Genomic DNA, 25,697 nt, shown 5'->3' on the forward strand with positions numbered 1-25,697 from the left:
GACACTTTCTTAGTAGGTCTTCAGGAAGGCTCTGAAGACCCACCTGTTTTTGCTGACCTTTCCATAGCTAGTGGGCTGCAGGTTTTATTGATATCTGCTTATATAGATTTTATTGAATTTTTATTTACTGAATTTTATTGCATTTATTTTACATTGCTTTGTACTGTTTTAATCTTGTATGCCTCTTTGAGAGGGTTTTAACATTAAAGGCGGTCCAAAAAACCATATTAAATAAATAAGAAGGGCAAAGAGGAGTAGATGGAAGAAGGAAGGTCTTTATGGGAGAAGGGCTTTCAGCCTGGGACTTCTCACTTCTCTGGTCTTGGGACTGTAACTTGCTTATATGTTCAGAGTAGGTGACATTCATTTCTTCTTGAAATAGTCACTTCACTATTCCTGTTCCTGCTGTGCTACCCGTCCCAATGCCTATATTACCAATGTTGATCTTGCATGGTGAAGACCAAGCAGCCGGGAGACATGAGGCACATTTGCCTCCTGATTACCACCCTCATTTCCCGTGGATGTTTTCTAACCATGGTCTCCTCACTTTCTCTCTCCTAGGAATTTGGAAATGTACCATGCACTGTCATGGGCTTCTGGATTGCTTGAAGGAAGCATATTTTTTTCTGTTTCCCACCCAACCCTCCAGCACTTTTGGGACAATATGGTTTTGCCAACATCGTCATTAATATTAGGGCTGAAAATGAGGCACAAATAGAAAAAAATCTAGATTGCTCACATGAGCAAAGTTTCAGTGGAGACAGCAATCCGGCAGCAACAAATATTCAGTTATTTTTGCCTGTGTGGCAGTTCTGCAATTATTAAGTCGCTATGTCACTCACCTAGAATAATTAAATTACAACTGAGACATCATATGTGCAATTCTGAGTAAATGAGATCCCGGCAGACAAACAAAATAAAAGGAATACAATGGTATGTCTGTTCAAATTGTACTGGTTTCACATAAAGTAGGACAGTAATATATCAATATTGGAGCTGCAGGAAATGCTGAACCCTAGTTTTTCCTGCCTTCATGATCCAGCAGGAGTTCACCCAACATTTCTATGGCAATCAACTGACCACAGAAACCTTTCAGCAACTGTTTTATTTTCAGGGCCAAACCACATATGACATACAGCTGTATGTCTCTTTCCCCCAACAGGTCTTTTTTTAATGAAAAGCAGCCTCAAAGGCTGCAATTGGGAACTGAAAAGCAGCAGGCAGGAAGGGCTGCTTAATCCTTTCCCTTCTGCTGATTTGTCCTCTTGAACTCTCTTCTTCCAAGCTGATGTGGGGAAACACATGGGTTTCATAACCCAGTTCATAACCGAATCCAAACCCAATTCATGCAATTGTTTGTATTCATTCTCTGTTGTTGTAAGTTTCACTCTAGGACTGTTCTTACCTGATGTACTTTGGTAAATTCAAATGAGGTGGATCCTAGTTGAATCTATAGGTGAACCAGACTACTTTGGTGAAAGGCTGTCCTCTGAACCTCATTTGGTCAATTGTGTCCTCCATTTTGTGTGAATATTGCTTCATAAGCTACGAAGTGCAGAGCAATTCTGTGGCAGTGCAATTGCCATCTCTTTAATTGGTTTATCACAGTCCAGCTTTGCTACACTGTTAATTAATGTGAAATGCATTAATGACCAAAACTGGCTAAGTCTGTGAAAACAGTTGACAGGAGTTTCAGTTCTTTGGGCAGTGACTTCATGTTTTGTTTTAAAATTTTGTGTACCTCTTGCAAACATTTAAGAGGAAAAAACGTTAATTGTCCTCTATAATAGCATCCCGTAACTCTGTGAGTTTGTTACACTTCTACTTCGGGTTGTAAAAGTACCATCTATGAGGCAATAGAGGTACTTTTGAGGTAATGAGGCAACTATGAGGCAAAGAAAGGTAATAGACTTCGAGAAACCCTTGGAAATGAGAAGGTTGTAGTTATATGGAGTTTAGTGAAATCCAGGTCTGACAATCTATAAAAGCAAACATTTTATTTTCAGTCTCTGAATGACTGAGTTGCTCAATCAAGATGCCCTTATTATCCCTCCTATGCCTTCTCTTGTAAGTTGTTTCTGCTCCAGCCATCTCCATCTTGCATTGTGTCGTTCATTTGTTTCCTTCCCCCTTTTCTCCTCCTGCTGCTTCCATTTCCCAGCATATTCAGCCAGGAGCCTGCCCAATGGCTTTTGGAAGCCTGCCACATGAGTTCTGGTTCCAACGGATTTTGATGGCAATGGACATGGGTGAGTCAGGTGTGTACACATGTACAGTTGTCTTTTAGCCTAGGGGTGGGGTGGAGTTTGCCTCATTTGTGAGGGAGGTCTTTTTTTTATACTTCTGCAAAGGGTTCTGCTCAGGGTTCTGTCAAGTCTGTTGATACTTTCCTCTTAAGAATATAAGAACAGCCATGCTGGATCAGACCAAGGTCCATCTATTCCAGCTTTCTGTTTGAACCATGGCCAATCAGCTGTAGACTGGGAACCCACAAGCAGAACATGAGTGCGACAGCACCCTTCTGCCCATGTACCCCAGCAACTGATGTACATAGGCATACTGCCTCTGATACTGGAGGTAGCATAGTGCCATCAGGACTAGTAGCCATTGATAGCCTTCTCCTCCAGGAATTTGTCTAATCCCCCTTTAAAGCCAACCATTGGTGGCCATCAGTATGTCTTGTGGTAGCGAATTCCATAGTTTGACTATGTGCTGTGTGAAGGTATACTTCTTGTGTATGGGTGATGGAGCTTGGCTATATAAGCATTGTCCTCACCCCATGAAGATGGAAAATAGAGGACGTCATAAGAGTATAGCTGTTGGGAGGACAATATAGCTAATTTCCCATAGTGTTTTTTTTTACTGCTTATCTGAATGCTCAAACCAGCTGAACATTCCGAGATTTTTGACAGGGTGGGAGGTGGCAAAAACCATCCTGAAAATAGTGTGTTTGTGTGGGGGAGAAACACTCTGTAGGGGAGAGAACTTTATGGTGGGGGATGCTTACAAGTTGATGAGATGTCCAGGACCTTGTCTCCACAGCAACAGAAGGAGAAGCAAAGAGAGGCTTACCTGGGTTTTTTTCAAGGAATCGGCTTTGGTGCGCTTTGGTCCACGCAGGGCTCCATGAGCGAGGGCCCTGCTCCAGTATAAATCACTTCACAGAACATACTTCTGGGTGGGGTGGGGGGATTGGAGTAAATGTAATCAGACTGGCAGGGGCTGCTCAACCAATAAGAAAGCCTCCCCTTCCCGCCCAGGCTGCCCTTTTCCCTTCCCCTGATACACCGGTAAAGCGATGGATGGCAGCTTAGCGTCATTGACCACAATGGGAGTTACTTCCCCAAGCTATGCCTGATTCTGTCAATTGTTTTTTTTATTTCTCCCCCTCTAAAACCACTATCTCACTTTGTCACTATTGTGCGATAGTGCTAATGTACACTGCTGGCCTAGTGAGAGATAAGGGCATAGCTGTTGCTAGACAAATGCGTGATAGTGACCTAGTGGCATTAAAAACCCCATTGTAGGTGTGATTTTTTAAAAACTTCTTCCTTTCTGGATGGGTGATTTCTTTCATGTCTCTATGCCTCTTTCACACATTTGCTCCATCACGCAAGTGCTCTATCGTTCTGTTGCACAATCATGCAGTAGTGCAGTTGTGTGTTAGAGCAATAGAGATAGGTAGTGAGATAGGGGATACAGGTTGTTGCTCAGTCGTTCAGTCGTGTCTGACTCTTCGTGACCCCATGGACCATAGCATGCCAGGCCTTCCTGTCCTGCGCTCGGGGATATAGGTATTGCTGGACAAATGCAAGATAGTGACATACTGAGATAGCGAGATAGGATGGAGGTGACAAAACACTATTTCAGTTTAACACTTTAATTTTTTAAAAGAAGTTACAGGCTGCCTGGAGCATGCCTATACTTCGCGGAGATGGCCACCAGAGTTTAGTGGTAGGCAAGGTGAAGTAGATGCCATAAGGTAACACAGAACTCTGACAGCCAGCCCTGAAATACTGGAAACAGCAGGGAAATACAGGTGATGAAAACATTGGGGAAACACCTCTTGACTAGGGTTAGTGAGGTGAAAGGCACACCCCTGGGCAGGGTTATCATGCTGGAGTAAATGCAGAGCGTGGTGCACACCACAAAAGAAGCGCAGACAAGCTGAATTAAGGAAAACAGTTGGACTAAAAGTAGTCTCAGAAGAACTAGTTTTTCAGCGTGAAACTCAGGAGTGGCTGTGAGATGACCAGGACGTCATGTATCCCTAACAATGTCCAAACACATTCAACTCGGAGTAAGTTGTTCATGGAGACACCCTTCAGATGATTTTCTAATCCTTTTTTTTCCTTTTTGAAAAATGTTAAACAAGGCCAAGTCATTGCACTCAGCAACCAGCTGACATAGTATGGTCCCCCGTGTTACTGTGTGGAAGAAAAAGATGCCCACTGCTGCAGCTATATTTCTTTCTGTACAATGTCATGAGGAACCACACTATGTCATCACATAGCAACATTCCCAGCACTATTCGTAAGAGTGTTTTAAAGCAACCAGCAGCTGCTTGCTAAGTCCAGTAGGGAACCTTAGTTTAATATTAAAAGAAAAACAAAAAAAGATGGCCACCTTGTCAACTTATAAGGATCCCACCCAGAAGTAAGTTATATGATTTTCATGAGAACCCCATGAAGGTTGCAGAAGTTCTCTCTGCACCTTTACTGGTGGACAAAGGTCCAACAAAGGTGGGAAGTGGGGTTGTGCACAGCTCTAGGTTTTTTGTTTTTTTATGTGTGGAGGATTATTTCATATCATAGTATGAAATTTCAGGTTCCAGTATGCTAACATTAAGACCATGCCCATACTCATTTCCTCATAAATTCAATTAAAAATGCAAGTAGAACGGAATTGTTTTCAGTTAGTAGAGATTCAGTAGAAATAATTAAAGTTGGTAGCAGTTGCTAATTTTATCTTTATATGTAGAAAACATCAAACAAAATAATAAAAGTTACCTGGTCTTCAGTTTAATGACAGTAAAAGTTAGGGGTTGTTTATTAACAAAGTGGTGTGTGTTTGAGAATAGGAAAAAAAACAACCTAGGAAGTATTTGTTGATGCCTCTTTCCAACTCTATTCTAGTATTTCCTTTAATTTTCAACCTTGGAAGATGGTAAATGTATTATTCGTGAAGGCATGGCACATTCTGTCAGAGAAAGAGTAACTACTTTTCCCTTCAATGAGCAATTTGAGCTGTAGTCCTATTCATATTTACCCAGGAGTAAGGCCCACTAAACACAGTGGGATGTATTTCTGCATAAACACACATAGGGTTGCCCTGTTAAAATATTCATGATAAGCTTAGGGCTAGGAACAAACTACCAGACAACATATAATAGATACCTTACAAATATTGAAACCACATACCAGTTTATTTGGCCATCACTAGGTGGTAGAAGGAAGGAAAAAGCCCTAAGCCCATAACAATACTGTGATGCAGTTCCCACCTCTGAGTGCTGAGAAGTGCCAAGGCCAGTGGTACAAGGCTTAGACTGCTTTGGATGAAAGAGGATTGGATAATTATAGTGTCTTTGTAGTATGTTTTCTTCCTAGAGACTTTGGGAAGAAAGCAGACTCCTAAAAGCGAGCAGCAAATCCACAAGACATGCATTAGTTTTCAAGTGACAACAGCTGCACCCCAAGGTGCTTTACCTTCAGCCAACCCACAGCAATCTCTCTCATTCCAATGCAGATTGGTTTCAAACTCTATGTCTGTCCTTTTCCATTAAGTGGAGGATGTCAGTTTCCTAAACACTCATTGGAATTGCATCCCCCAAATTGGGGAGAGATTACCTGCTAAGAGAGAAGAACACCTGTCATTAGCTACCAATAAAATGTTGACTGAAAATCCTGGACTATTAGAAAGCCTCAGCCAAACAAAGAAATGATGGTACGTAATGACTCTTATGTCTAATTCCTATCACACTGTAAAGAAAGAGGTAGAGAGCAACATTGGAAAGCGAGATTAACGACCAATCTTCTACCTGTGTACAGTTGTAAATTCTCATTATCCTCCTTAATGACAGTGACTATGAGACTCAAGCCAGCAAGCAAATATATATCATGCATGCTTCCCTTAGTTGGCTAATGAATAAAGTATGGGTGGTAATAATACATAAATCTTATATTGTAGAATCAAAGTAGCAGTGTCTGGAAAAATTGTTAGCAGGGATAGTAGAATGTGTTGCAGACACACTCCTAATAGGAGTGCTCCTCTTAAGGGTTTCTAGCCAGCTAGCCATTCTTTCCTCCAGCATGCCATTCTCTCCCTCTCCCCCATTTCCTTTCCCACCTGTCACTCAGCTTTCCAGTGCATGCCCTCCTTGAGCTTGTGGTGGGGAGGTACCTCTTGTGTGTTTTTGTTTTATATAAAGGTTTGTTTGTACAAACCCTCTTTTAAACATAATGCCATTAATTCCATTCTTAGTATATCAACATGCAGATTTATAGATAAAATTTTACTATAGTAGTTGAACTCTAAGCATTCTGACTGAATATTTTTGAAGTCTCTTTTGTCATTCTTTTTTACTTTATAAAAAATATTGTGTGTAATAAAAGTTTGGCCAAATCAACTATCTTGCATTATCATTCTGTGCATTGAATATATTTGCCAGTTTCCATTTTTGTACAACCACCTTCTCTTCTGTCGCAATAGCACTTCATAAATATGTCTTTTTTACTTTATGAAACATTTGTTTCTGTCCAAATTATCTATTAGAAACATTTTTGTGCGTCAGCAGGGAATCTACATCCTATAATGTATTATTAATTCACTTTGGCTGACAGGCCAATCCCACAATAAATGATTAATTCGAGTCTATAAATGTTCCCACTGGCACGGGCCCTTTGGTTTAAGGTTTCAGTGATTTGTGAACCTCAGTCCAGACATGAAAACGTTTGGCAAGTTTGTAGCACTTTGTAAAGGGCAGAGGTAGGTTGTTTGTGTAAGTGTGAGGTCAATGGTTATGCGTCCTGTGTCCACTTTCTGACTAGACTGCTTAAATGCTGATCTGGCTAGACTGCCTAAATGCTTTAGGGTGCAATCCTTTGTATATTTACCTGAGAATAAGCCAACTGAACAGAGTGGGACTTATGTCTGATTTGTTATTTTGTTATCATTACATTTATATCCTGTCTTTTTCCTCTTGCAAGGAACCCAAGGCAGCTTACGCAGTCCCCCGTTCTCCATTGTATCCTCACAACCTACCCTGTGAGGTAAGTTAGGCTGAGAGTCAGTGACTGGTCCAGAGTGAGCTTCATGGCTGAGTGGGGACTAGAACCCAGATCTCTTGAGTCCCAGTCCAACACTCTAAACACTACACCACACTGGCTCTGTATCACACATGCGTAGACTGTGTTGTAAATTAATTCTAGCTCTGTTGTGAAAGATACATGCTTTGGTTTAGAACACATATGGGCAAACTATGGCCTACCATATGGCCAATGTAGGTGCTCAAGCTGCTGCTACTGCTGACAAATTTTCCCTACCACTCAGCAGTTTGGCAGGCTGCAAGGAGCATGATTTATCATAGAATCATAGAATAGTAGGGTTGGAAGGGGCCTACAAGGCCATCGAGTCCAACCCCCTGCTCAATGCAGGAATCCAAGTCAGAGCACCCCTGACAGATGGCTGTCCAGCCTCGTCTTGAATGCCTCCAGTGTGGGAGAGCCCACCACCTCCCTAGGCAATTGGATCCATTGTCATATTGCTCTAACAGTCAGGACATTTTTCCTGATGTTCAGCCAGAATCTGGCTTCCTATAACTTGAGCCCATTATTCCGTGTCTTGCACTCTGGGATGATCAAGAAGAGATCCTGGCCTTCTTCTCTGTGACAACCTTTCAGGTACTTGAAGAGTGCTATTATATCTCCCCTCAGTCTTCTCTTCTCAAGGTTAAACATGCCCAGTTCTTTCAGTCTCTCTTCATAGGGCTTTGTTTCCAGTCCTCTGATCATCTTTGTTGCCCTCCTCTGAACCATCTCCAATTTGTCTACATCCTTCTGAAAGTGTGGTGCCCAGAACTGGACACAGTACTCCAGATGAGGCCTAACCAGTGCTGAGTAGAGGGGAACTAGTACTTCCCAGGATTTGGAAGCTATGCTTCTATGAATGCAGCCCAAAAGAGCATTGGCCTTTTTTGCAGCCACATCACATTGTTGGCTCATATTCAGCTTGTGATTGACAACAATTCCAAGATCTTTCTCGCTTGTCGTATTGTTGAGCCACGTATCCCCCATCTTGTAACTGTGCATTTGGTTTCTTTTTCCTAGGTGCAGAACTTGGCATTTATCCCTATTAAATGTCATTCTATTGTTTTCTGCCCAGCACTCCAGTCTATCCAGATCACTTTGAATTTTGTTTCTGTCTTCCAAAGTATTAGCTATCCCACCCAATTTGGTGTCATCTGCAAATTTGATCAGCATCCCCTGCACCTCTTCCTCCAAGTCATTAATAAAAATGTTGAAGAGCACTGGGCCCAGGACTGAGCCCTGCGGTACCCCACTCGTTACTTCTCCCCAGTTTGAGAAGGTCCCATTGATAAGCACTCTTTGAGTCCGATTCTGTAGCCAACTGTGGATCCACCGGATCGTTGTTTCATCTATCCCACTTTGAGCTAGTTTGCTCATCAGGAGATCATGGGGCACTTTGTCGAAAGCTTTGCTGAAGTCGAGGTATATGATGTCTACAGCATTCCCACGGTCTACAAGGGAGGTTACTTGCTCAAAAAATGAGATCAGATTAGTCTGGCAGGACTTGTTTTTGACAAATCCATGTTGGCGTCGAGTAATCACGGCATTGTTTTCAAGGTGCTTCCAGATGGATTGCTTTATCATCTGCTCCAGAATTTTCCCTGGGATTGATGTCAGACTGAGTGGTCTGTAGTTCCCAGGTTCCTCCTTCTTACCCTTTTTGAAGATAGGGACAACATTAGCCCTCCTCCAGTCATCTGGCACTTCCCCCGTCCTCCATGATTTCTCAAAGAGAATAGACAGCGGTTCTGAGAGTTCTTCTGCCACTTCCTTTATTACTCTAGGATGCATTTCATCTGGCCCTGGAGATTTGAACTCATTCAAAGTAATTAGGTGTTTCTTGACCATATGCCTATCAATCTCAAGCTGCAATCCTGCCCCTTCAGCCTGCACTTCGCCTTTGCCAGGGGGGTCATAGACCCTCTTTTGGGAGAAGACTGAGCCAAAGTAGGAATTGAGCACCTCTGCCTTTTCTTTGTCATCTGTTATCATTTTGCCATCCTTATTTAATAGCTGAACAACCATTTCTTTCCTCTGCCTTTTACTATGCACGTAGCTGAAGAAAGCCTTTTTGTTGTTTTTAGCATCCCTTGCTAACCTCAGCTTGTTCTCAGCTTTAGCCTTCCTGACGCCATCCCTGCAATTCTGTGCTACCTGCCTGTACTCTTCCTTTGTTACTTGGCCTTCTTTCCACTTCCTATATGTGTCCTTTTTTGTTTTCAGGTCATCCCTAAGCTTTTTGTGAAGCCACATTGGCTTCTTCTGTTGTCTTCCACCTTTTCTTCTTGTTGGAATTGTTTGTGATTGTGCCTTGAGAATTTCCTTTTTTAAAAGCTCCCACCCATCTTGGACTCCTTTTCTCGTTAGCGTCGCTTGCCATGGGACCTTACTGATCATTGTTCTGAGTTTATTAAAATCAGCTTTCCTAAAATCCAGGGTACGCGTTTGACTACACTCGGCTTTTACTTCGTTTAGAACCAAGAACTCAAGTGCAACATGGTCACTTTCCCCCAGAGTTCCTGTAACTGCTACTTTATCCACTAAGTCATCTGTGTTGGTTAGGATCAAGTCAAGGATAGCCAATCCTCTAGTTCCTTCCTCTACTTTCTGTAGGAGGAAGTTATCCGCCACACAAATCAGGAATTTCCTGGAGGGGCCATGTTTTGCAGAAATTTAAATCATAATTGTGTATGATTTACCCTACCCACCCTCTTGCCCAGCTGACTGGAGCTGGGAAAAGCTGTTCCCATCAGTGGGGAGGGGAGAGGCTGAATGGAATGGCCTCTCCATTTTTGTGCCTTGGGATAAGGATGGTGGAAGAATGAGTGTGTGTCTGTGCATATTTGTGTGTGTGTGCACACGTGGCTTCTCTACTGACCTACTGCTGATTGGCGCACGTGGCCCTCATGGGCAAAAAGGTTGCCCACTCCTGTTTTAGAATCCACAGATGTTTCTTTTGCAAGTTGCTTTATTTGGTTGTGTAGCTGAAGGCTTCTCAGAACTCAAAATTAACTTTTCCTCTGCAGCTGCCTGTTTCTTCACTTGCACAGAGAGGGAAGGGAAGCAGGGTAGGATTTTTCTTTTGGTTAAATAAAAAACCTGTATCTATTCAGAATGTACCAAGACAACTTGCCTATTTGTCTGTCTGTCTAGAACAATTTTATACTGCCCTTCATCCTGTTTTGATTTCATGGCAGTGTACAATGAAAATTTATATCATACTGTAAAATACAATAATAAAACAGAAGCAGGGTTTAAAATGGCAACAATTTGAAATGCCTGGGTAAAATAAAAATAACTTTGCCGGCTACTGAAATAATTGTAACACGGGCACCATTTTTAGATTCTGAACTTTTGACAAAGCAGTAGATTTACTGTGCATCAGAATTCAAGCCTGCAGCAGGCTGGCTGGCATGTCTAGGGTGGCCATGTGTACTCTTTTACAGAGCACAGTCCTTTATTTGAAGGGCTGTCAGAGGACTGTTCTCTACTTTGGAGGTGTCTTCTATTTCAGGGGTGGGCAGAAAGTAGATCTCCATATGTTTTGGACTTCAAGTCCCAACATCCCTTACTATTGGCCATGCTGGCAGGGGCTTATGGGAGCTGAAGTACAAATCCATGGGAGATCTACCTTTTGCCCACCCCTGCACTCTTTAAAGGGCTGGCCAGTCCAACTCCAGTATAAAGATAAAGACCTATCAGAAGGAAGCGCTGGGCCTTGAAGTTGCCCATCAGCAGCACCTGGACAGCAGACTGAGCAAAGCACATAGGCACCTGGTCGCAGTCTTGGCGAGGTGCACTATATTTCTATTTTAATTACATGAAGTATTTCGAAATATGCATCTATACATATAAATTAGTGTGTTATTCAAATCTGAGTCCTCTTTTTGGGGGTGATGCATGTCCTCTTTTTTGGCAATTCACAAGGGGCCACCCTATATTTAGCTTTGTACAACCACTCAGCTCTGGGCACAAGAGGGAATTTCAGAGAAACCAGCCCCATCAGCCAAGTCCTTGCACCAAGAAGGGCAGAGCAGGACAAGCGATACTGCATGACCTTTAAAACTGTTTTAAAAATTCAGAATAAATGTCTTCAATAAATAAACAAAATTTGACTTTTTGACATCTTGGGGGCTCACAGCCATCAACTGCTTTTCAGTGGCTTCTTTGGTGGCTGCAGCTGTAGGCCAGGGACCTTGCTAAAGCAGTGCACTCTTCAAGGCAGAGGAGGAGGGGCTGTAACTTAAGTCAGAAGGGCTAAATTCAACTGAGCCACAAATTGTGTATGATTTACAAATTCTGATTCTTTGTTTGGGTTTGGTTTCCTGATTCATGCACAGACCTTTTTGGTATGCATCTGAAGCAATTTAGTCTACAAACAGTGCTTGGTTTTATTGCTTCTCAAGCATATGGAAAACATTAATTCTTCCTAGCAATAAAAACCCTGCCTCAGACCAACAGTTGTCTTCATTTTGCCAGAGTTATCACGGTTATCAGGGATTTTTGTCACTTCAGGGTTAGATTATTATAGTATGCTGTACAAGTGGCTTAAGTCTTGAAACCAGACAAATTAATGCCTTCAGTGACAAATGAGTTTGTTAATTATTAAATGGTGTTTAGTACTAGTAAATCGAAACAAGTTGCATCAATTTTCCATTGTCTGCACCAGCTGGAAACCAGTTACTGGGCAATATTGAAGCTGTTGGTTATGACTAATAAATTTGTTTATGGGCTGCTTGCTGGTTATTAAAGCAATTGATAGTCATATTTTCTCTAATAGAAGGCTGAGTATTTCCACGGAGCCTAAAGTACTAGAATGTAATCTTTTTGCATTTATAGATTGGCTTTTCAAATGTTACCTGCATCACAAACTACACATTAAGGGTGCAATCCTATCGAGATAGGCAGCTGTCTCCAAACATGGAGGTGACCGCCTATCCCAAGTAGGGCAGGAGAAGCACGGAGGGGATCGTTCCCTCCGCGCTCCTCCTACCCTGCATTTTTGGCTAGACAGTTGATTGCAGCTGTCTAGCCGTGGGAGGACGGAGCGGGGAAGGAGGCTGCTATACAACATAGGGTATGTCGTACAGGCATTTCTGCCCTCCACACCCGTAGCCATGCCCCTTTTCGGCTGCTCCGCGCTCCTCTTGCGAGCGTGGAGCGCACAAGGCTGTTCCACGCTGCCTCGGAGGCAGCGCGGAAGTGGTGGGAGGTCAGTTCTCCAGGAATGTCTGAGAACCGATGTCGGTTCCCAGAAAACAACATATCATATGGCCATCTAGCTGCTGTCTAGCAGCCATAGGATTGCTCCCTAAAAATTGGGAATAATGTGTTTCTCAAACACAACTCTGTGAGCTATAATTTGTTTTTCTGTTTAGTGCAGCTTCAGAAAGTTGTCTGGCTGACCATTTTCACAAAATATTTTCACATGTATGCATCCATAGGAATCATACTGGAGCCTATCCTTCAAATGACTTATGGTTGATGACAAACAAAAATATCAAATTAAAGCAGGAAAAAGCAATATAAGCACAGCATTTTTTTAGAAATGGATTTCATATGGATTGTTGTTATCTTTATGCTTGGGATTTTAAATGTCCTGTGTCTGTAACGATTTGTGTACCCTTTTGCAGATAGCAAATATTCTATGTAAATCAAGAGAAAGAAATTGTAAGGGAATGACAGAAAGAAAGGGCAGAAAGAATAAGACTGAAAAAAGAAAGAAACTGCAACAGAAAATGAAGTTGATTGGTGAACTAATCAGTACAGGAAGTGAATTTAGATGCTACAGATCGATAGGAGAATGCTGAGGGCATTTATCTCATTGGGTGAACATTGTGACTATGTCAGTCTTCTGAAGCCTCTAAAGCTAGCTGCTCTTTGAGGCTTGTCACTTCTTGGCAAGACTCGAAGTAAGCTCTAGCACTCAAAAAGACCTGGATCAGATACTCTGTAGACAAATAGCTGATTGTGTGATGCAGTCAGTTCTCTCTTGGTGCCCTGCATGCTTGCCTCCCAGACCACCTGACTGATAACAAGCCCTCTTATTCCTTCAAATCTTTCGACAAAACCCCCTCTGGCAGAACCCCCTAGGCACCATGATTAACTGTAGCTGAGCCTGTAACAAAGCTTGAGCATGTGTAACTGACACAACTGTGTGTTCTTTTCCCTTTAACCACTGTGATCACTTCCTCTGCTTTTCCCTGTGTCCAATTTCAGATTGTAAGCTCCATAGGGCAAGGATCTGGCCTCTTGTACTCAATAAAGTACCATGCACTCTGATAGCAGTACATAAATTAGCGGTAGGGAACCAGTGCCCTCCAGATGTTGTTGGTCTCCACATCCCACCAGCCCCAACGTCTGGAGGGCCACAGATTCCCCAGCCCTGATCTTCTTCCTAGCTCAGGCCACTTCAGCCTCAAAGAGAGTGGTTATATGATTAAATTCATCCTTATGGAAAAAAAAACCCTGCCCATAGAAATTGCCATGCCAAAGAGAAGTCTAGGCCAGAACTCTTCTTCCTGACATCTACTGCACAGTGTGTAGGACATTTCTGTGTATGACAGCATCACGGCCCCAAGTTTTGCGGGACCCTCAGCAAGATGCCAGTGGTAGCCCCCGTCTTCTGGCCTGTCTCACCACCACCTCTCAAGCTGCTACACACAGGGAGAGGGTAGGCAGTGGCAGCTGTTCCTTGCTACTGTTCTCACTCACTCACTCACTCGAGTTGATGGGCAAGCAGTAACTGCCACAAGGAGCAGCAGCTGCCAACGCCTCTTCCCTCACTTGCCTTATTCCTCTGGGCAGCATTGGCTGGTGCTCATCATCACTCAGGCAAGTGAGCAAGCAGCTGGTGATGACACAGCTGTCAGTGCCTGTTCACTCTGTCACTGCGGAATAAGGAGGAAAAGAAGCTTCCACTGCCACAAATGGCAGCACAGCACCAAGGAGGGGGAAGCAATGGAAGAAGGCAGGCAAGGTGGTTACTGCTTCTATTCCGTAGTAGTGGTGGGTAGGGATGGACGGATCTGTCAATTTTGGGTTATCTTAGTTTCTAATTTTTCCAGGCTTAAAATTTGGTTCATCCCAAACTTTGGGATTTAACTTTTTAAAAAGCTTGCATGGAATTTTGCATGCTTTGTTTGGGTGCATTTTCCTCATACGTGCATTTTTATACACCACTGGGCCTACTATGCACATTGTGTAAGCAATTTTTCTAATATTATACATTGTAATGTTATTTTCACAAATATATACCTTTTTGTGCATTTTTGTACTCATTTTTTGATTGGAGAATTCCACTGCAAAAAAGTCTGAAATTTGAAGGATAACAGAGTTTCGGTTTGCATATTGGTTTGAAAGTGCGGAATTAGGTAAGTTCACATTAAAATGCGAATGAGACAAATTTCTCCCCTATCCCTAGCAGTGGGGTTTGTAGTGGGCCTTCCCTGGATGCCAGCTTCCAACACTGGTCCAGGGGAGCATTTAATCATATCATACTTGCAGTTGAATACCTAATTGCAATCTGAAATGGTACAGTTCACAAACAGTTTTACCATGTGACGAACTCTTTCCCTACAACAATAATTTTCAAAACTTTTATCTTCTGGGAAGCCTTTCCGTGGCAACTAGTCTGTTCATCAGTGCCTGAAACATCTGCTATTCTGGGGCATGATCTAGGGTGTATACTCAAGTCACTCAAGTTCTAGGATGTACACTCAAGGGTGGACCTCATTCTCACTTTTAGAGTGTACTTAAACTGAGAGTGCACCCTAAAACATATCCAGCACTCCCCTGAAATTCTAGATTGCAGGGAAGCTCATTAGTGGTGGCCAAACTGTCTTTCATAGAAGTTTGCCTATGTCCCATTCCTACCACCCCTGCCATGTGGCTCAAAATTCAGTCTTACAAATGGCCAAGGAACTGTTTCATTCATGCAGCCTTCCTCAACCTGGTTTCCTCCAGATTGACGGACTACAGCTCCTAGGATTCCTGACCATTGTCTATGCTTGCTAGAGCTGATGGGAGTTGAAGTCCGAAAGATCTGGAGAGCACCAGGTTGGGGAAGTTTGGTTTGGTGGGTCAAGGATCAAGATCTTTTGCGAGGAAGCCGTCCAGCAAGGAGTCACAGGGAGCCCAGCTGGATAAAATGTTTCTTCAACACTGGCTAGGCCACAACAGAACAGCTTTAGAGCTGGCTCTGCTGCCCCACCTTCCTGGCCTGTCATCTGGAGCAGGGATGCTCTTGAAGGATCTGGAGCAGAGGGGTGTGAGACCAGTAACTGTGCGTGGGTTCTTCTGAACTTGCAGCCTCTCAGAATGGGGTGGTCTCCAAGGTGGTGGTGGTCTTAAGAGGGTTAAAACCTAAGCCATTTCATCTTTAAAAATAAGCCCACCCCAGCCAAAAAGTCTAAAATTTTACTTCTCTGGAGGTTTATGCCCTCTTTGGAGGGTGTGTGTTGTGCTGTTTTGAAATGCTGATAACATCCGGGCTCAATACTTAGTCCAGAACTACTTTAAATTGTCTGTTTATTTCATAGTGCTACCTTAAACCAAAAGCTCATAAAGGCTCATATTTTACTCATATAAAGAAGGAATAGTTTACTTTTAAAAGAGTGACTTGAAACCTGACACATTACAGGTGGTTCTCTATATCTGTCCTTTAGGAAACCTGGAACTGTCTTCTAGCATTTCTTTGTGCCATTTCTTTCATCAAGATTGCATTGTGGCAGCACAGGGGGTTACTTTTCTTACAATCTGTGGCAATAAGCCCCAGTAAAAATCAAGATACATCCAGATTTTATTGCAATAGCATTTGGTTGTTTAAAATGAATGCTATCATTATAATTCTAAGAAATGTAATTGTGTCTCTGGGGTGCAACTTATCAGACCACTTAAATAAAAACACTTTTCTCTACAAATTATAATGTATGCAGTTTAACAAAATAGGGATTAAATGAAGGTTTAACTCTAGCTAATTAACCTACTGCCTTTGTCAGCTAATTCCTTTAACTTTTATATGGATTAATATAGTTATGCAAGTTTTCCGGGGTTGAAAAATAAGGCAGTTATAAGAGACTTATATTTTATATTTTGGTATATAAGGAGAGAATACACCAAAATACGAATGTAATTTACTGATTAAGGGCGAAATCCTATGGCCACTAGACAGCAGCTAGACGGCCACAGCATTTTTAGTTTTCTGGGAACTGAGCTTGGAGCCAGAACTCTGAGGTCGGTTCCCAGAAAACTGCCTCCCCTCTCCCTCCCCCGCTGCCTTGTAGGCGGTGCAGTTCATCCCCAGGAATGCCCCCTCTGTCAGCCACTCCGCACTGCTCTTAAGAGTGCGGAGCTGCCGAAAGGAAGGCATTCCTGAGGGCGGGGAGGGGAGGGGACAGCGGAAGCGTCATTACAATGCTTCGTATGCGCCATCTGGCCTCCCTCCCTGCTCCGAGGTGCCTTGGCTAGATGGCTGAAATCGGCTGTCTAGCCACAAATGCAGCCACAAAAAGATTTTTTTTTTTTTCCGCACTCTCCGCACTCCACCCACCCTGCGTTGGATAGTCAGTCTCCTCCAAATTTGGAGGCAGCCGACTATCCCCATAAGATTGCGCCCTACTTTGTTTTATCTTTTTTAAAAAAAGTTAATTGCTTAAGTTATTATGTGATCGTGAAAGAAGAAGCAATATTTCAAAAGGCCAGCAATACCTGTATTATATTTTAAAATACAATAGATAGCTTATTGATCACAAGGGCTTCAGTGTGGCTTACAGGACTCTGATCTACTTTCCCTTCCTTATTATATTCTACCTGTATTGTTAAGTTTTTATGTTGCCTCTGGACTGCCCTTTTAAATTCTCACCTATAGAGGAATGTAGTGGTAGCATAACAGTAAAAGTATCCGGTTCCTTCCAGTTTTGCACATATAACTTTTCTTGCAGATATTTCATTATTTTGCGCCATTAGTTTCCCTCCTTTCCAGTTAAGTCTTTTCAGCCATATTTGCTGAAGTCCATTTTAAGGAACAGAATATAAAACCATAAAGCAGGGGTGGGCAATTTATGGTCCTCCAGATTTGGCCTACAACTCCCATCAGCCCTGTCCAGCATAGCCAATGGGGAGGGATCATGGGAGTTCACCAAAACATCCAGAGGGCCACAAGTTGCCCACCCCTGCCATAAAGGAATATTGGCAGGTATGGGTGGTATCATGAGAGTGTTGTGGAAACTTTCCAAGAATGGTTGAGGTTAGAGATGAGGAAATAGTGGACAATCATGTCTAACAATTGTTGAAGAGAGTTGGGTGGGCGTTAGCTGAGCAGTGTCTAGGTACTCCGGCTGAGAGGATGGGATTAGCTATTTGTATGCTGCAGCTCTTCAAGAAGGAGAAGAAGAAGAAGAAGGGAGAAAGGATAAGTTGTTTTGGTCCTTTGTTTAGCACTGAAGTGATAACTCTTCTTCTAATCAGAAATGGATGTTTGCTTGCCCTTACCATTTTTTGTTTGTTTAATATCACTCACCAACCCTAAGAATACTACATAGAAATAAGTACTATTCATTTTCAGTGGAACTTCTATATAAGTATGTTTAGAATTATGCTATTAGGCTTCAGTCTTACTTGGCAATGGTAGGTCTTTGAAATCAATAGGACCTATGTCCAAGTAAACATGGCTGAGATTGAACTGTTATAACTTTATTGGAAATAATTGATATTTCTCATTCTGGCTATGCTGTTTTTGTAAGTGTTTCCAAGGGTTTCTGTTATAATAGTGAGGAATCGTTCAGTGGTTGTCTACTTCTAGAGACAAATTACAGAACACCATTGAATAATTCTTCATCAGCTTTACTTAGTAGTTTAATGGTTTCTAATGGTATGGGATTTCAGTATCCTTTATTAATGTTTTAAATCTGTATTTTAAATCTCTGAATTACAGCTAGGTTTTCTTCTGGTTTTCTTCTGGTTGTATTGTTATATTGTAGTTTTAATGTTTTTATATTTTATATTGTTTTATTGCATGCTTTTTGGTTTTAATTTTTCTGAACTGGCCAGAGAGCTTTGGCTATTGGGTGGTATAGAAATGAAATAAACAAACAAACAAACAAATAAATAAAGGCACACAACTGAGATGTTGAATCAAGGAGTTGAAGCGCCTTGCCTCTGAGAGAAGTCTAAAGTGTTTGCTTCTTTTAAATTTAGCAAGAATATGACTAAAGATGACAGTGGGTAGTATCCTACACTGCAGCTGCAAATCCAATAGTTCTGCTGAACCAGTGGGATGTACCAGTACTGCAACAGGAACAAGCAGTGTTTGAAACAATCCCAGAGATGAGCAGAAACACTTGTTTCTGGATCAGAACAGGTCAACAGAGCTCTCTGGGAGCTCTGCTGACCTGCCCCATTTCTGCTCATTTCTGGAACTGCTAGTTCCTATTGCTCCAGAGATACGCCCCTCTAGCATGGGGGCAGTGTAGGATACCACCAACTATAGAGGATAGAGAAAAACCTTTATTTCCTCTTTTGTAATATTAGAACTTAGGGTTACCCAATGAAATTGATTGGCAATAGATTCAAGACAGACAAAAGATAGTACTTTGGCACACCATGCATCATTAATTTATGGAATTGACTGCCACAAGATGTGGTGATGGCCACTAGCTTAGAAGGCTTTAAAAGAATAGACAAATTCTTGGATAATAGGTCCATCACCTGCTATTAGGCATGATGGGTAAAGAGACAAGAGCAGGGGTGGACTATTGCTTTCAGACCCTGCTTAGAGATGGGTAGAGATGGTGTGATATTTTGAAGTACTGGCGGGGGGAGCTTAAAATGTAAACTCCTCCCACTCAAAAAAAGCCCCCATCTTGAGTTTGAATTGTATCCAGCTTAACAAGAGATTTTCCCAGGCTCACCTACCCAAATAAAAGAAGCAGTTTGCCAAAGGCAAACAAATGGGAGGAGCAGGGCATCCATGTTCCTCCTTTGAAGTAAATGTTTTGGTTGTGATGTAATCTCTGTGTGTAAAGCAGCATGGTGAGGGAGGGAAAGTTGTTCTGTATGGGGTTCCAATAGTGTTGCTCTGCATCTTGTTCTCAGCACACAAATCAAGCAGGGTGACGCCCTAAATTTTGTGTCTGATGTCAGTGACAAATGGATTTGATATTCTCTAATAATTAATTGCCAAGCATTATTAGCTAGGCAATTTCATTTTCTTGACTGAAACAGGAAGGTAATTATGAGTTTTGACAGCATGGCTAGTGCCACTGAGCTCACTGAATGTTCAATTTTTCAGGCCAGGCTCAGATAACAGACGTCACGGTGGCAGGGAGCGAATGTCCAGCACCAGTGAAAAGACCAGCCTGTCCATGGAATCTGCCAAGGAGACCCGCTACTGTGCTGTGTGCAATGACTATGCTTCAGGCTACCATTATGGTGTTTGGTCCTGCGAAGGTTGCAAAGCCTTCTTCAAAAGAAGTATTCAAGGTAATAACATTGATGCCTGCCAGTGAATACCTTACTTGTGATCAACTAATGAGGGCCTTGTGAAGCAGTATAAAGGCTGTGACTATAGGTCTACAATGATAATAATTATATACCTAATAATCCTAAACTACATTTCTAAGGATATTTCAGGGGGTAAGGTGTATTTGAAACACAAAACAAAAAATATGGGGAAAATTTAAACAACCCCACTGTGTTGTCCAACATATATTTTTTGCTTGTTTGAATAGCCTGTGGTTTTAAAGGCTGTGTGATTTAGAAAGAAAACAGTGCAAAAAGCTCTGCTTTCCATATTTTAAGTTAAAGTATTTCACAAATTAGTAGAGCAAACTTAATTCTCTGTGTCAATATTACTTGTTTATTTTGCTGTGTTGCTCATTCTATCCCAAGTATTACTTTGTGTAATACTCTTATCCCAATATGCATAAAAGTATTACAGAAAGTGCAATCCCAAACTCCCTAGAGGCGTCCCTCTTGTGAGGCAAGGTGAGGTGGCCACTTAAGGTATGGGTAACAGATAAATCTGATCCAGGTGGGATATTCAATTGGAAGGTTCTCTAAGACAATCTGTACAGGAATTAGAGGAGCGTGCAAGTATACAGTGCTCTTGTGAAGCTACTGCTCATTTCAGTGGGACTTGCGTAGGACAACTTCCCAAGGTTCTGTGTCCCATATTAGTGGCATGACATTTTTCTCTGCCTAAGGCATCAAAATGTCTTGGGCAGGCTTCCTGTACAAACGGGAACTTCCTGTCCTGATGTCATATATTCTTAAATGGAGGACATACAAAGAAAGAAGGAAGTATATGAAAGAAACAAAAACATGAATTTCTGTCCACTTAGCAAAGCTTGACCCAAGAAAGTCCCATTAGCCCAGTCATCCCTTCTCTGTTCATAGGCTCAACAGATTGTAGCCATCCAGTCACTCAGCCTTGTCTTCCCATGGCCTATAATATAGTCTTTAAATAAGATTCCTACTTGCATTGCCTTGTCCAATTCCCATTCCTCTGTCTCTTGGAAGCATGCCCTCCCTATGATGATGCCATTCCACCATTCTCTGAAGCTGATACTTCCCATGTAGAGAGCAGCAACCTGGACATTGAGTCACTCCTTTTTAAAGGAAATTGCTTGTCCTAGTTCTCTCTCAGGGCATCTCTACACCAGCCTAAAATCCTGCATTTAAAATGGGGCTTTCTGCTTCCATTTTAAATGCAGGATCACGACGACTCCCTTTTTTACATGCTTCCTTTTCCCCCAACCCCTTCCCCTTCCTTCTCCCTATATCTGAGTCTTCTATTATCTTTCATTGATCTTGCTTCTCTTTTTGCTGCTTTTCCTCTTTTCATGGAGGGAACTGAAGTGGAACACAATGGGGCAATTCAATAGCTCATTATCTGCGATCTATTTAAAAATGGAACAAAGGGCATTTAGTGAAGGAGATGCCTTGAATGATCACGGTTTCATGTAAAGAGCCCGCAAACTTCTGTGAAGGAGCAATCTCAATTGTAGGAAAAAAGCTCAGTGTGAAGGAGCCTTCAGTGAGAGAATTGCACAATCTCACCACAATGTAATATCCACTTTACCCACAAATATCCCACAATTGCCACTAAATGGTGCCTTATTTTGCACTTTCCCTTTTGGAATGCATTGCTCTTTTCTGTTAGTGTATTATAGCAGTCTTAACATAAGAGAATGCCTGATAAGTGAAAATTCTGCTTGGGATCAAAACATAATACCTAATTTAAAATCAATACCTTCTTTTTCTTCCTAAATGTAAACACAGATTTTAAGCATGCACCCTATGATGCTGTCTTCTTTTCAAGTCTTTGTGAGATCAAAATCCTGACTCAGGATTCCATTGAAAACACCATACAGTCAATATTGATCCCTTGAGGGAGCTTAGTTTAGCATCATGGCTAAGAGATGGAGCAATGAATCAGGACATCCCTGATTCAAATCTTGTCTCTGCCATGAATTCACAAGGTGGCCTTATGCCAGCCACCCTGTCTCAGCTTCATTCTCCCCATCTGCAATATGGGGATGATAATATTGACCTATCTTGTACAATATTGACCTACCTTGTAAAAGGTAGATCAGTACAAGGACTGTTGTACAAGGGCTCTTCTAAGAATCACAAACTAGATAATACACATGAAGCAATGAAAGTGCTACACTAATGTTAAGTATGTTTTCCTAAATGGAAAGAGCATGAAACTTTAGTAATATATACGCATACTTGAACCTCTCCCATAGAACTTAGGAACACAAAGGATCTTGTATGTATGTAGAATTCTGAAACAAATATTCTGTGTCTACATAGAATCATAGAATCATCGAATATGATTGATAAGCACTCTTTGAGTCCGATTCTGTAGCCAAGTGGATCCACCGGATTGTTGTTTCATCTAGCCCACTTTGATCTAGTTTGCTCATCAGGAGATCATGGGGCACTTTGTCAAAAGCTTTGCTGAAGTCGAGGTATATGATGTCTACAGCATTCCCACGGTCTACAAGGGAGGTTACTTGCTCAAAAAATGAGATCAGATTTGTCTGGCAGGACTTGTTTTTGACAAATCCATGTTGGCTTCGAGTAATCACGGCATTGTTTTCAAGGTGCTTACAAATGGATTGCTTTATCATCTGCTCCAGAATTTTCCCTGGGATTGATGTCAGACTGAGTGGTCTGTAGTTCCCAGGTTCCTCCTTTTTACCCTTTTTGAAGATAGGGACAACATTAGCCCTCCTCCAGTCATCTGGCACTTCCCCTGTCCTCCATGATTTCTCAAAGAGAATAGACAGCGGTTCTGAGAGTTTTTCTGCCAGTTCCTTTATTACTCTAGGATGCAGTTCATCTGGCCCTGGAGATTTGAACTCATTCAAAGTAATTAGGTGTTCCTTGACCGTATGCCTATTGATCTCAGTCTGCAATCCTGCCCTTTCAGCATGCGCTTCGCCTTTGCCAGGGGGGTCATAGACTAGGGATGTACGAAAGGTACTTACCTTCCAGGGATTATGCTGATGGTGCGGGGGGAGGCGTTCCGTCCCTCCCCCCGGAATCCTCGCCGGGGGGGGAGGCGCTCCGTTCCTCCCCCCCCAGAATACTGGCCAGCCGGCTGTGCTCCGCAGCGATTCTGCAGAGCTGCCGGCCGGCTCTGCCAGCAGCCGGACATCTGGCCGCTGGCTAGCAGGGACGCAAATGGCAGCGGCCATAGACGCCGCCGTTTGTGTCCCTGCAGTCAGCTGTGATAGGCTACGTAAATGTTTACGTAGCCTATCATGGCTGATTAAAACAAAAAACAAAAAAACACACGTATGCAAATGGCGGCGCCCATGGGTGCCGCCATTTGCGTTCCTTATTTTGGCACGTCTTAGTGTACGTAAACATTTATGTAGACTAAGACGGTGAAAATAAGGGGAACACAAATAGCGTAGCATCTACGCTATTTGCGTTCCCCTTATTTTCGCCGTCTTAGTCTACGTAAATGTTTACATATACTAAGACATGCCAAAATAAGGAACGCAAATGGCGGCGCCAATGGGCGCCACCATTTGCGTACGCGCGGGGTTTTTTTGTTTTTTTAAGACAGCCGTGATAGGCTACGTAAACATTTACGTAGCCTATCATGGTGTTTTTTAAAAATCTAGCCGTGATAGGCTACATCAATCTTTACGTAGCCTATCATGTTTTTTTGTTTTGTTTTTTTTTAAACCTGGAAATGGTGGCGGCGGCGGCGGCGGCCGGTCGGAAGACCGGCTGCCGCAGCGGCCACAGCTGCACCGCTGCCGCACCGCTGCTAGAGCCGCTGCCAGAGCTGCCGCTTCCAGGAAGATCCGCCCCAGGTAAGTCCCGTCCTGGGGGGGTGGCGGGGGGGTGGCGGGCCATTCCGCCACCGATTTCGGGGGGCCGAATGTGCTGGCATTCGGCCTCCCCGAGATCCGTGGCGGAACTTTCGTACATCCCTATCATAGACCCTCTTTTGGGAAAAGACTGAGCCGAAGTAGGAATTGAGCACCTTTGCCTTTTCTTTGTCATCTGTTATCATTTTGCCATCCTTATTTAATAGCTGAACAACCATTTCTTTCCTCTGCCTTTTACTATGCACGTAGCTGAAGAAAGCCTTTTTGTTGTTTTTAGCATCCCTCGCTAGCTTCAGCTCGTTCTCAGCTTTAGCCTTCCTGACGCCATCCCTGCAATTCTGTGCTACCTGCCTGTACTCTTCCTTTGTTACTTGGCCTTCCTTCCACTTCCTATATGTGTCCTTTTTTGTTTTCTGGTCATCCCTAAGCTTTTTGTGAAGCCACATTGGCTTCTTCTGTTGTCTTCCACCTTTTCTTCTTGTTGGAATTGTTTGTGATTGTGCCTTGAGAATTTCCTTTTTTAAAAGCTCCCACCCATCTTGGACTCCTTTTCTCGTTAGCGTCGCTTGCCATGGGACCTTACTGATCATTGTTCTGAGTTTATTAAAATCAGCTTTCCTAAAATCCAGGGTACGTGTTTGACTACACTTGGCTTTTGCTTCCCTTAGAACCAAGAACTCAAGTGCAACATGGTCGCTTTCCCCCAGAGTTCCTGTAACTGCTACTTTATCCACTAAGTCATCTGTGTTGGTTAGGATCAAGTCAAGGATAGCCGATCCTCTAGTTCCTTCCTCTACTTTCTGTAGGAGGAAGTTATCCACCACACAAGTCAGGAATTTCCTGGAGGGGCCATGTTTTGCAGAATTTGTCTCCCAACAAATATCGGGGAAATTGAAGTCCCCCATTACTACTACATCATGCTTCCTTAAAACATTGGCTATTTGCTTTTCAAAAGTTTCATCCTTGTCTTCTCCTTGGTTGGGTGGCCGGTAGTAGACTCCGACCACCAGGTTCCTTTTATTCTTTGCTGCATTTATTTTAACCCAGATGCTCTCGATGGGGCTACCAAGCTCATCCTCCTGTATTTCTGTGCAGAGACATGTATTTTTCACATACAGTGCAACCCCACCTCCCTTTCTGTTCCTCCTGTTCATTTTGAACAAGTTATATCCTTCAATTGCTGTATTCCAGTCATGAGAGTCATCCCACCAAGTCTCAGTTATACCTATCAAGTCATAATTTCCCTCCTGTATTAAGAGTTCCAGTTCGTTCTGTTTGTTTCCCATACTCTGGGCATTAGTATATAGACATCGAAGACCATGTGCTTCATAGTCTGGCTTTCTTCCTACATGTGTCTGAAGACTATTATTGGGCACTATCAGAGCTGTTCTCTCCATTGCAGTACATGAGCCTACATCCATTGTTACCCCCAACTTTACATCTCCCTTCCCCGTAGGATTCAGTTTAAAGCCCTCCTGATGAAGTTCTTCATGCTGTGGCCAAACACATTCTTCCTATCCTTTGTGAGGTGCAACCCGTCCCTTGCCAACAGCCCATCTTTCAGGAAGTGTAGCCCGTGGTCCCAGAATCCAAATCTCTCTCGTCGGCACCACCCTTGTAGCCAGTCATTCACCCGGAGTATTTTTCGTTCCCTTTCTATCCCCCTTCTAATTACTGGAAGGATGGATGAGAAAACTATCTGGGCCCCAAAGTTCTTGAGTTTCCTTCCCAGAGCTTCAAAGTCTGACGTGATTTCTTCGTAGCTCCGCTTGGCAGTGTCATTTGTTCCCACATGGATGAGAAGAAAGGGATACCTGTCAGTGGGCTTTATGAGTGCAGGCAACCTTTCAGTCACGTCTCTAATTCGTCCTCCCAGGAGACAACATACCTGGCGAGTCCATGGGTCTTTGCGACATACTTGGGTCTTGATCCCACGCAGCAAGGAGTCTTCCACTACTACCACTCTTCTCTTCTTGTTGTTGTAGGCCTGGGTTTCATCGCCTCTGTTTGACTGACCTTCAGCCTCTTGCTCACTCTC

General features: G+C 42.8%; 1 protein-coding gene across 3 annotated transcripts in view; it reads left to right on the plus strand.

Annotated features, from left to right (window-relative positions):
* ESR1 (estrogen receptor 1) overlaps window positions 1-25,697 on the plus strand; it is a 347,108-nt gene that overhangs the window by 162,598 nt on the left and 158,813 nt on the right. For all 3 annotated transcript variants that reach the window (XM_084827850.1, XM_084827852.1, XM_084827853.1), the window contains one exon: window positions 19,594-19,784. In XM_084827850.1, the coding sequence (XP_084683976.1) occupies window positions 19,594-19,784 (191 nt within the window). The remainder of the gene's footprint in view (window positions 1-19,593; window positions 19,785-25,697) is intronic.

Source organism: Heloderma suspectum, chromosome 1, assembly GCF_057233095.1.
Source record: "Heloderma suspectum isolate Gila_16-S chromosome 1, 16-S_ref, whole genome shotgun sequence".
NCBI classification, from domain to species: domain Eukaryota; kingdom Metazoa; phylum Chordata; class Lepidosauria; order Squamata; family Helodermatidae; genus Heloderma; species Heloderma suspectum.